This window comes from Bactrocera oleae, chromosome 3 (genome assembly GCF_042242935.1).
Source record: "Bactrocera oleae isolate idBacOlea1 chromosome 3, idBacOlea1, whole genome shotgun sequence".
In the NCBI taxonomy this organism is placed as follows: Eukaryota; Metazoa; Arthropoda; class Insecta; order Diptera; family Tephritidae; genus Bactrocera; species Bactrocera oleae.
The window spans coordinates 20274863-20287627 of NC_091537.1; the positions used below are offsets into that span (position 1 = coordinate 20274863).

Sequence of the window (12765 nt, forward strand, 5' to 3'; positions counted from 1 at the left end):
GCCTATTTACCTAACCTATTAGCGAATTTTCTCTTACATTAAAAATTTTCACATATATTCTGTCACATCTTAAACTTTTAGCCGGCTTGGCTCGTTGTAATGACATTTGTTAAATAAGATGAATGGAGTTTAGACGACAAAATTATCTCTTTTATAGTCAAGAAGATATACTGACTAGGGATTCCATTTAATAAAGAAAAAATAAAGCTTTTGTCATCCTCAGTAGAGCTTAAAATACATACTTGTTGATTGCTGCCTTCATAAAAATAAGACCCAAGCATCATCCCCATTTAGTTTTTGATATCTTACAAATGGCGTTATTTTATTATCAACTCATCTTTATTACTGAAAATATTCGCAACTTCCGCACAAATCACTTTCTTTTGCTCTCTGTACTAATATGCCTCTGGGGAATACTTTACCGCTGCAAATACTCTCTTGCGTTGTAGTGGCGCTTAATCTGCTTAAATTGCCGGGTTGACAACATTGCCACACCGATGCGGCATTGTTTCGATTGTTGTTATTACCTTTGTGCTGTTATTATTATCTTTGTATTGTTATTGCATACATCTCTTTTAATGCATCGTCTCGTCTTATGAGATCATACTGATTTAATGAGGAATTTTAGGCAATTACTGGTGAACTTGTACTGTATCAACTGTTGGCAATCATAACATACCCTGTGGGTAATAACTGGCTTACAGATGCTGAACAAAACTCGTACATCTGTGCGCTTAAAGTAGCCTTTTTTCTCCACACTATTTACTTTATACATTTTAAGAGATCGAGTAAATTTCAGGTACAATTATTCCTGCGTCCTTTCACGCTATATCGTATGTATGTATGTATTTAATCTCGTATAAACATTTTGCGAGTTTTTCATATTTCCCAACTGACTTACGCGAGTAATTGTCTGCCGTTGTTGCAATGCATAAATATACGCTTGCTTGGCTAACTTGTGCTCGTAAACACAATGGGGACTTTCCGTGTGACAAAACTTAGAGATACTCGTGAATGAAAAAGTGAAGCATTTTCTTATTTGTAAGTGAGCAGTGAATGTCAACACACGCACTTTATTATACACATTCTTTTCATATGGCATAATAACCGCACTCATGATAAAAAGGATACTAAAATGAGTTAAACAGATTTTTATATGTGCGTCGGCATTGACAACCCAATTTGACTAATTTCCCCAAAGGAATTGGCTTGCTTTTCTCTTTTATTTACATATCTACAAAAAAAATTAGCTTTTTACCATTAAATAATGAAATTATATGCACACAAACGTCTTAGCGAATATATATTTACTTAAGTCAGATATTCGAGTGGAATTTTTTAGTATTTTAATAAGAATAAAAATGTCTAAAAGTCTGAAAATATATCGAGTCTAAATATATTTCGTCCACCTAGAACCCTTAACCAAAATGTCAAGAAAATCCACACAGTTATTTTCGAGTTTTACGAACTTGGCATGAATTGTGTCAGTAAAAGCGTATAAACATTTATGCATATATATATATTGTATATTGTATATATATATATATATTGTTCTGCACATAGGTGGTGTTAATACGCATTTCATTGCTTTTGCCGATGTTAGATCTGAGACCTACTTTCTTCGCAGCAGTTTATTGCTCCATAGGTAGTTTTTTTAAAATGTTAGTAAAGGTGTGTGTCACTACATATATATCGTCTGCAGAGTAGGTCTTCAAGCCGTCTATTTAAAGCACAGCTTATTCCTTTCATTTCGCGCGTAGCTTTTTCCTTTACTATATCCAATACGATGAATGTTAAGCAAAAGCTTGGCTCGGAACCAAAACGCATAGCTCTCTTTCAAATAATATTAGCAAATGTCATAAGGTTGAGAAGTGATTCTCTCTTTTTGTGAGTGAATGACCAGAAGTTCAGTATGAGTCAGTGGTTTCACACTCTATACTCATATGACCGTCCTACAGGAATCGTTCAGCACCCGAGTGTCCTAAATCAATAAAGAATGTTTAGATCATGAAGTTTAAGTGCGACCAATATAAAGATTGAACCAAATTGTATATGTATTCTATACTCTTTTTGTAACAATGAAGTATTCCGAATACCCCAAAAAGTTAAGAGTCTAACAACTCCTTTACTTAATTTAGTCGGAAAATTTAAAAAGATAATCGACATTAATCTAGAACAGCAATCTAGTCTACAAAGGCAATTAAAATATTTCTGAGTAGGGCTGCCACTAAACATTTTATACAAAGGCTTATGCCGGCTAAATGTGGGAAAGGCGTTGCCAGCAGTTTGAAATATCAAGTAAAAAGTTGAGATGACAAGTAAACACTTAATTTAAATTATATTTAATGGCGAGTTGCCAATTCATTAAAAGAACTAAGCTTATATTCAAGCATGTAGGGTTGCCACCTCTTTAGAGTTTTTTTCCGATTAATTTTTAATTCAAATAAATTGTATTATTAATGAAATTAAACTGATCAGGTTTAGAAAGATATCTATTGGAGATATTTTTCATAAGAGTTGCCACCTAAATAATTTTTTTTTATATAAATTTACTTAATAAAACGAAGTTAAATACCACAATATCAACCTTAAATTCAACTTTTTTAAGACCCATCTCTGTCGAAAATACTTTTAAGAAAAATTGTCACACTAACAATCCTTGTTTATTTAAAAAAAAAATGCTCACCGCTTCAGTTCTGTAGAATAATGAGTACACACTTTATGCTCAAAAGAAGTCAAAGTGTAACTGCACTAAAAATTAAAACAACCGCTCTTGCTTTCTTCTTATTCTTTCTATCTTCAAGTGTAAACATGTGTCTGCTTTCTGTTCCTACTGTTCGTTGAATTTCCTTCATTCACCAGCTCTCGCTTTTGACACAATTTCTGTCACTACCCGCGCACCCGCACACAGTTCGTCAGTTTGGCTCAAACGTAATGTCCTTGTATTTGGATGAGCTGAGCCATGATAGACACGAGAAAGCAGAAAAACTTAGCTGTGAACTTACAAGCGCACTTACTCACACACCCACACACACATCTATACACATGTATTATTGGCAGTGAGTGCTTGTGTGTGTGTGTGTGTAATAGAAGTGGCGTCAGCGTTGCAGTGGTTTGTACAGGAAAGTGCTGAGATTGATTTTCTTTATCATGTTGTGCTGACAAAATGTTCCATCCTCCATACTCAATGTGTACTTTTCCGGCGTAATTTAGTCCCAGGATGCCGTCTTCTGCTGGCATTCAGCATTGAGCGAAGCGCAAGCAAAGCAGTCAGTCACTTTAATGAATTTCGAAAATTTTGCAGCCATGATTCTGAGAACATACTGTGTGCATGGGAGTCTGACGGGAAAGTTTAGTTCACATACATTTGTGTTTGTATATTTTTAGATGCATGTCCACGCAGGAAATTTTATTCAAGACTTAGGGAATTGAAATATTTAATCTACGGGTATACCATAAGTTTATTCAGCAATTTTTAGAATTTTATTAGCATTCCAGCATACTCTCTTCTATTGAGTTCAATATAAGAACTTGCTTTCATATGGAATAGTTTTGGCAAGAGAACAGTGCTTAAATATAGCGATTAGGAAAGTGATGAATCGAAGACGCATATTTACCTTGACATAATTACTGACTCGATTACTATAGAAAACTATATAAAGAAGCAAATAATAGTGGAATTATCTTAGAAATTCAAAATGCTGGATCTCATCAAATCTTAAGTTGCTGAAGTTTATAAGAGAAAAAAATTATAACCTACATTCATTCAAATTTTCCAACAGGCCTGCCATATGCCATACTCTAACAAAAGGTAGCTTTGTTGCCATAGTCGTCGTTGGTTGACTCAATGAAATTCCCAATCGGTTGCCACCTAATTGGTGAGATAAATGAAAAATTAAAAACAAGTGGTAATTTTCTAAGATAAATTGCAATTTAATAAGCGTTGGGAATAAAAGATACACACCACGCATCTTGTGGAATGGGAGTGTGGAGATGCTCACTTTTTTGGGTATTGAAAATGTATTTGCAACAAATGCAGTTTATTAGTGAGGAAATATATATACGGAGATATACAGATATATTATTATATAATATTCACAATATAGAGACTCAACCTTAATAAAGCACCTTGAGAGCACAATAGGCCTTACGATGACCTAAATTCAGCCGCCTGCGTTCTGGCGCTTTTGCGTCTCCTTTTTCAACCAATAAAATGTATTGAAAATGTATGAGAGTTCCAGGTTACGATAGAGAATACACTCAACATATACATAACCTAACGCCACATATGTAAAAAGCAAGAATGATCTTTTAAAAATCTATAGCAAGAATGACAAGTAAGACGTGAATTGGCTCGAGACTGTCGATAAATTTCGATAGCCCAGTAAAAAAATGATTAAAATATATATCGTCCTAGTTGAAGGGAATTTTTTGAGAATTTCTACAAATAACAACAACAAACAACTCTTGCTGTATTGTTATTCAATTTTGTTTTTGCCACTTGCTTGTTTGATTCACTACATTTGGAGACAAAACAAAGCAAAATGATATTGGGTGCTTAAAACTGAGTACTAATACCGTACCTTTAAATATTTTAGGCACAGTTTTAAACGCTGAAAAATATTTCAATTGTTAATAGTATTATTTTTTTGCTCTTAACTCAAAAATCTTCAGCATTATTATAGGTCTAATAAAGCTGTTACTTGAAAAGGCTGTTAGATTCGTCAAACGGCTCAATAGACATGCCGTTTTAGAGGAGTGTATCATTAGGCTGGTATAGTTTTGCCGCGTTTGTCATATATTGACAGTATTTATGCACCTAAATAATTACTACAAAGACCTACATTTAGCACTGATAAACATCTGTTTCATTTCCGGACTACCTCTTGTAAAAGTTTCCATCAGAAAGTAATTGTAATTAATAAATTTGTGCTGTTTGATTAAACTATCGATCTATTTATTTGGGGATCGACGGGATCGTCGTTCTCATATTTGGGTCACATATAGTCAAATTTCGACGAATAGTATACTACGCAATGTCATTTTCTCCTCGAAATTAGAAATAAGAGCTGGGAACATTACTTAACAAATAATTTTATGAACTTTTGAAACAAAAGTTATCCTCGTGAGCCAATAAATCGACTTATCGTACTTTGAGATGAAAAATTTCGTATAAATTAAAAACGCATTTGGTGGTTAGATATTTTTAAAATTAGCTTGCTAGCCTTCTCAGGGCTATAGTCCTATATCGCGTTGTTAATTAAATCGAAATGCTGAAAAATCTTTGTCGTAGTTAGTTGCTTTACTCCCAATCAATTCACAAATGCAGCTTCCGCTCCAGTTTCTTTGTGATCCGCACGCAATACGTCTTCTAATTTTAGACTCATCCAACCCATTTCCGTGCATTATGCTATCTCCGCTCATTTCACTCTTGCTTAAGCTCATTGTGCATTGCCTATTGTTTAGGAGCAGTTAAAGTTTTTGACTTTTACTACTTGAATATTTCCACTTTCGCCTCGACGAGTAGACTACGCCGGCAGTCGCTATCTCGTAAACTAATTGCCGTTGTGCTATGCTGCATTCTTTCTGCCACATCCCCACTTCGTCTTCCTGCAACTGTGCGCCGGATTACTTGGCCTAAAAGTTGTTTGTGTCTACGGTTTTTCGCAATTTTCTTGTTCACTCCATTCATGCATTGTTACAGCTAGTTTTGTTGCATCAAGCAATTTTCCAGTGTCCTTAAAGTAGAAAATTATCTGTTACGATGGCGAATTGTTGATTGTTGAATGGCAGCAGCAACTTTTTCATAAAACACAAAAGATCTGGCATCTTTCTGGCATCCATCTGCTCTAACCCTAGCTCTAGCCAATAGCGTGTGATGAAAAACTCAAACATTACACAAACTTTTTATTAACTTCAATTTCTATTAAAGCCAGGATTGCTAGTTTAAAATTTACTCGCTATGTATTAAATGCGAAATGAGAATTTATATTTATGTGTAATGAGGAGATTGTGTCGAGAGCGGAGACTTCAGTGAATTCCTATAGAAATGGCAATGGTAGGATGTATGTATGCTGGAGGAATTAGTGCCACCGAAATTGCAGTATGATTAGAATTTATTGTGCACATCAAGTTACGACTAATTTCGGGTGTCGAATTTCACTCCTTTGGCGCAGAGCGGAGTAAACTTATGACTTTTAATTAAAACACATAAAATTCTCATTACAAACAAAATGCTGCTGACCTCCATTACAGACGTGCGCGCTTACGCTGCTGAGGCTATATATCCATCTAAACCTTTATATATGGTATATGTAAGCTCAGCTGAGCGTGGTTGGGCAACGCTGTAATGTAGGCAACGGAACCGGGTGGGCGCCGGATGTACCGAGATTAGATTAACCCCAAAAATATACAACGCCCAAGTTTCTAGCTGCAGTACAATGTCTACATCCCGATCTTTGTGCAGTCGCCGCGTACTGGCGGCAGCCAACAGCTGCTGCAGCTGCGTTTTCGAAAGCGATAGCAACAGCAACAGCAATAGTAAAATAGACACAGTAGTGGTAGCTTGTCATGTGAGTAGAGGAGAGTAGGGCAGGCGGGCAGCAGCAACAACAAGCGGACAGACGGCAGACACGCCGACAAATAGCGGATAGACGACGAATGGAAAGCAGCACAGCGTGATTGGGTGAACAAGTGACGTAGTCAGTTGGCTGAGTGCTCGCCTGAGCGACGACTAAAGTGATAGAGGGAAACTTAAGTCGTCGCCCGAGTGCAACGAAGTGGTTGACTGACGCGGACACCCGCCAAGCTCGTACGACTGCACTGCTGTAGCAACTGTTATTGTCTCTTTTTGTGTGTCTTGCTGTTGACGTTACTTTGCAAAAAAGTGAAAAAAAAAAACAGCCAGTGCGGGCTTTCGCTCTTTCCGCGCTCCAGCGGTAATCCATCTTCATCACTGGCGACGTCGACCGCACAGCGCCTCGCTAGGATAATCAAAGGTTTTGGTGTGTGCTATGGCTGCGTATGAGAAGGTCTTGCTCCCTCTCCCCGGCAAACGCGGTGGCATAATATAACGCAACTTTTTCATTTTATGGGATAAAAATAAGCATTTACTCGGCTTAACAAGAATATCGCATTTGTAACAAATCAAATGCAATTCGCTGTCTTCAACTTTTCAAATTTCTTTTATTTGCATGGCATCAGCAGCAGAGATTTCGTTTTAGCTTGTGTTGTTGTAGCGGCAATATAAATTTGTGGGGTGCATAAGACCACATTTTAATATCTTTAAAAATATTATTTCTTATTAAAATGTTATAATTATTAAATTTACTAAGGTGTGTTATTCCGCCATAATGACGGTTAGCCGAAATTTCACATTTATGTTGGGCGCCAAAAATCGGTTCAATATAATATAATGCCTACGCATATTATAGAACAGCTCTCTTTGAATCACCAATTTATAAAGCAAAAACAAATTAAATATGGAGAACTTAAAGAGGGTATCGCTACTGTCGATAAATACATCAAGGCTGTCATATTATTTCGATTTTCTACACAACCGATAGTAGTAAGGAAATCACTAGCGTTATATCTTTTCGTTATTCAAATTATACTCTAATGTATTACGGAGAAATCGATATCAATACTATTGATACTATAGCCAGGGTTATAATAAAATATAGAATATTATATCGATTATGATTTGGAAGCCCTAGCAAGTAAGACGGAAGATATAAAAAGGAAAATATCAGATTGGTCATAAATTTCTTTTTTCGACATACAAACTACTCTCTATTATATAAGTATTATATGGATTTCGGTATATGGAGAATAGTTTGAAGATTATCAGCAAATAGTGGATCCCATAAGTCGAATCTCAATTCTCAATGAGCATTATATTAAAGTTGTTTAAAGCTCAATGTAAGATGTCCATTGTTACGAAAAAGTTCTTTTCATAATCTTAAAATTTGCTACAGTTGCGATCTGAATACATATTTCACTTAGAGCGCTTTCACACACGAAAACTTTTGTTGTTCAAACTTGTAGTTAAGAAGAAAGATAGCTAGCTGCTGGTTGGCGGGCAACGCGCTTACACGTAATTAGGCAATCCATTTGATTATAAGGCTCTTTCACTGGTTCCCGGTCAACTGAATATTCAAATATGTTCCAAATTGTGAATTTTATCATCTATTTTTTGTTCGTAATATACAAATATGCATAATATGTATAATAAAAATTATTTATAAAATGGTGAATAAGGATAAGGATAATTTTTTTAATGAAAAATATGATATGAAAGGGAATGCAGGAAATTACCCGACTCGTGTCGCTGGTATGAATGCAATGGACAAAACCGCAAGAGAATTTCAAGAAAATTAGTAGCAAAAGTTTTCGTGTGTAACTCCAGTCTCAGTGAGGCTAATATGTTGCCATGACTGAAGTAAAAGTGAGAAAGGAAAGCTTATTTTGCACATGCTCTCTCTTTAAATAAGGTTTGTACTACTATTCTTGCTTCCACCAAACTACAAGCCTGAATAATGAATTTTTTATTATCTTAACTTATTTCTTTTGCTAATTAGTTTCGTAAGTTAAGTTCTCTCGACTAAATTGAATATTTTGAAAGAATCAAATAAATTTTTAAGAAAGATTTTTAAATCCTATTTATTTTATCATCGCTGTAACGTCTTTTGAAATCGAAAAAAATATTTTCAATATCGAAATTAATAAAATCAAATTATTAAGATTCTGATCAAGATTCAGATTTTAATCAAGATTCAGTACATACTTGTATTTTTCGAATAGTCGTCGCTTTGGCTGAAACTTAACGTCTACTGACATTCTGCAAATTAGTTTACAATTTCTTTTTAGGTCTTTGTATACTCTCCTTTAACTAACTGATCTCCTGTGATTTATTAGTTATTCAGCCCATACACCTTTGTAGTAATCAAGGTACCGTAACAGCGTGAGAGAGCGCAATACGCTATAGGATGCGCTCTGGAAGAATAATTCTCACACAAACTCGATTTGACTACTGATATGTATACCCTGAACTGGGCATGTTTAGTTTGCCACACCTAGCTAGAAGGAAACGTTGGAGACCCTATAAAATGTATTTATAACTGATCAGCGGGATGGGCTGAGTCAATTATACATATGTATATGCAGATTTTGCTTACAACTTTTTCTACCTAAGAAGTTGCTCATTTTTCGGCACCGATAATATCGGACCAGTATAGCATATAGCTGCCATACTAACTGCACGATCAAATCAAGTTCTTGTATGGCATTTTTTTTATTTGACAAGATATCTTCACGAATTTTAGCAGTGATAATTATCCAAAGCAACGTTACAATAGCTGAATAAATTTTTTAGATCAGACGACTATAGCATATAGCTACCATACAAACTGAACGATCGGAATCAAGTACTTGTATGTAAACGGTTTTATTTGTGATGGGTATTAAAGCTTCGGTGCAACCGAAGTTAACTTTTTATTATTTTTCTTTGACTGTAGCGTAAACACCTTGGCTTAGTCCCGTTATGGCAATTCAACTCTTGCTCGTCAAACGCCAGCAGCAAGAAACGGTGCTAAGTCTGGAATTTTTTCAGCGCCATTATTGGAAATTTACGATAAACTCGTTCATTTTTCCGAAAGTCGCGTACGCGGACACAACGCAATCTGGGTCTTTCGCTAATATATCCTTCAGTTCTACAACTTTCTAAATTAAATATTATATATAAATATATATATATATTTTTTATATAAATGTGAATTTATAGTGCAGCGTTTTAGAGAGTCTAACAATTGAATTTCGAGTGTAACTTTTATAGAACGACAATAAAATTATTGTTTTTAAAGTGTGAATTCTTAATTCATTTTGCGATTTTGCTGTGCATTTTTAATTTGTCATTCACTGGTGAAGTGTCGGTGTTCTATTGAGAAAAAAAAAAACACTAAAAAAACGAAAATTCGTCAAAAGTGTATTTTGCGTACTTTTTTCAACTAAAAACTTAACTTAAAACAATTTGTTCAGCGTGAAATCTTGTGAATTATATTTATTTTACATTTAATTGAAATTGAAGGATATTAATCAAGCCAAAATGTTCAGCAGCCACGCGTCTAGCTTCCTTGGAAACCCACCGTCCATCTTTGATTTCTCAGAGAAGGCGCATAACCTTTACATTGAGTGAGTAGCCTAACATTTAACATATAATATATATAGGTATATATCGAGAATTTCGACTGAAATTCAAAAGTAAGTGGAATTTATGAGCGCTATTAAATTATAGAAATTAATTTCTACTTTCATTTTCTCTTTACATTTAAGCGCCAACAACTAAAAGCGCTTATTAAATTACTTGTACATTATCTTTTTGCGATCCATTACTTCGCCGTTATCGACATTGTCTACGCGGCATTGCATTGTGTGCATGGCGCAGTGTTGCATTGATTGGCAGGGTGGTATGCATTGAAAAGGGAAATGAAATATTCGCAAATCGATTAATTTAACAGCGCCACTCCATTTCTCTTCTAATTTATTTGAATCCTTGCATTTCCTGCTTTGTCACGTTGTCTCCTTTTAATTTCCACACTATTCGCCCTATTCGCTCTGTCGTTTCGCTGGCGTCTGTCTTATCACTGATTTCTCCACTGAAATTCTCATTTATTTTATTTTTGTTGTTTGCCACTAAGTCTGCTGTTCGTTCAAATGCTTGTCATCGTTTTTATTCTTTGGCAGTTTCTTTTCGGTACTGGTTGTTTTTGTGAATTTTTCAATTATCTTCTACACTCTCATTTCGTATGGTGATGGTGACTACTTCTACAATTCATGATGCCAATATCAAGAGTTCTTAAAACTTTGCTAAACTTCTGTTTGTAGAATACAAGGGTGGTTCTTAAAAATCAAAAAAAAAATTGGGTCCGATTAGTACAAAACAGGGGTCAAAAATTTAGATTTTTTTTATAGAAAATGCGGAAATAAATAATAAAAATATTTTTTAGTTAAAGCACAAAATCGATTTTACTATAGTCAAGGGTATTCAAACTTTGAGTTTACTAGGGTGGTTAAAAATAACGCATATATTATATTTTCTTAGTTCAACACTATCAATCGGTAAAAATATGTATATATCTCACACATATAAATTTTTAGTCCCGTTTTGTAAATATCAGGTGACAAAAATATTATTAATTTTTTTTATAGAAAATGAAGAAATAAAACCTAAAAATAATTTAGATTTTATTTTATAGAATTCTATATGAAGAAATAAAAAACTAAAATATTTTTTTAGCTAATGCATAAAATGTATATCAATATAGTCAAGGCTTTAAAATTTTTAAAATACTAATGTGGTTCTTGAGAAATCAAATAAATAATTTTTTCTAATTCTAAATCTCTTTATCGTTAATACCATACGTAAATATGAAACTTCGACAGTAGTGAACAAGTTGTATATTTTTATAGAGCGCAGTCAAGTAGACTATATATATTAGGCTTTGATTTAAATTTTTAAATCTGGTCCCACAGTGATCAAAGATCGAATATGCCTATTCCGGTTTGTTAAATAGATTTTTTTCCAGTAGCGCTGAGCAAATTCCCTCCTATTTTCATAAAGGTGTTTGTCGTAAGCTTGGATAGTAAAAAAAAATATAAATTTTTAATCTTAATAAGAAATCTAAATTATGACCACATATATATTTTCCTTAGTCATCTATACAGGAGACTCTCTCTTTTCTTCTCTTTTCCAAAAGTAACTGTGAGAAACCTATTCATCTCATGGAGATTTAACTCTACTAACTAACTAATTTTAATTTCTTAGTCTACATAGAGATGTATAGAGTTTGACCACTGTGCTATCTAATTTTCAACATCGTCACCAACACTTGCCAGCAATATTTTTTTCCGCTGAGATATTGATTTTGGGCATCAGATGGAAAAACGTTAAATAGTTAGTTCGTCGTTCAGACCTCGAAGGTTTATTTTAAAAATTATTTTTCTTTTAACTTAAGGACAACCCTTACGCACTTATGTATGCAGCACTCTTTCTGTGGACTTATATTAGTTAAAAACATATGTACCAGAGTCATCTAAACATACATACATACAAACAATATGATTCAATATTTATGTGGATTCTAATCGAGACCTTCTGTTAAAAATTTTCCAATCGCTTCTCGTTACAGTGCATTTGGCATGAGTGATAAAAGCAGCACCACCACTAGCCTTCCCAATAGTCCGATTCATACATCTACACCGGGCAACAACAATGGCTGCAACAATAGTTCATCGCTACTCAATAATAGTAATAGCAATAGCAGCACAGGTCTTGTCAATGGCGGCAACAACAACAATAACAATGGCCCACCAAGTTTATGTAATGGCAATAACAACAACAATACGTGCAGCGCCAATCGGAATGTTGTCGACAACGAATCATCATGCTTCCGCATGGACGCCGACATGCCCTTCGGTGAGAAGGAACCCGATCCAGACAATATCAAAATGTTTGTTGGCCAAGTGCCAAAATCCATGGATGAGGCACAATTGCGTGAGATGTTCGAGGAGTATGGTCCAGTGCATTCGATAAATGTGCTACGCGATAAGGCGACTGGAATCAGTAAAGGTGAGTGCGAAAGCGAATAAGCGTAGATGAGTGAGCTTTAGAGCGTGAGTGCGGGATAACGGAGTGGGGAATAAGCTGTAAGCTGCACAAGTGGCTGGATTTCAGTAGAATTGAGTGAAATAGTCGAAAGTGTTGAAAAA

The 12765-nt window shown here is 34.8% G+C and overlaps 1 protein-coding gene across 5 annotated transcripts in view; it reads left to right on the top strand.

Moving 5' to 3' along the window:
• bru1 (bruno 1) overlaps positions 1-12765 on the top strand; it is a 239688-nt gene that overhangs the window by 137655 nt on the left and 89268 nt on the right. For 3 of the 5 annotated variants that reach the window (XM_070106206.1, XM_036366791.2, XM_036366792.2), the window contains exon 3: positions 12186-12625. In XM_070106206.1, the coding sequence (XP_069962307.1) occupies positions 12186-12625 (440 nt within the window). Of the gene's footprint in view, positions 1-9649; positions 10189-12185; positions 12626-12765 lie in introns of those variants that run through there. The other 2 variants (XM_036366794.2, XM_036366795.2) reach the window with 2 other exon arrangements.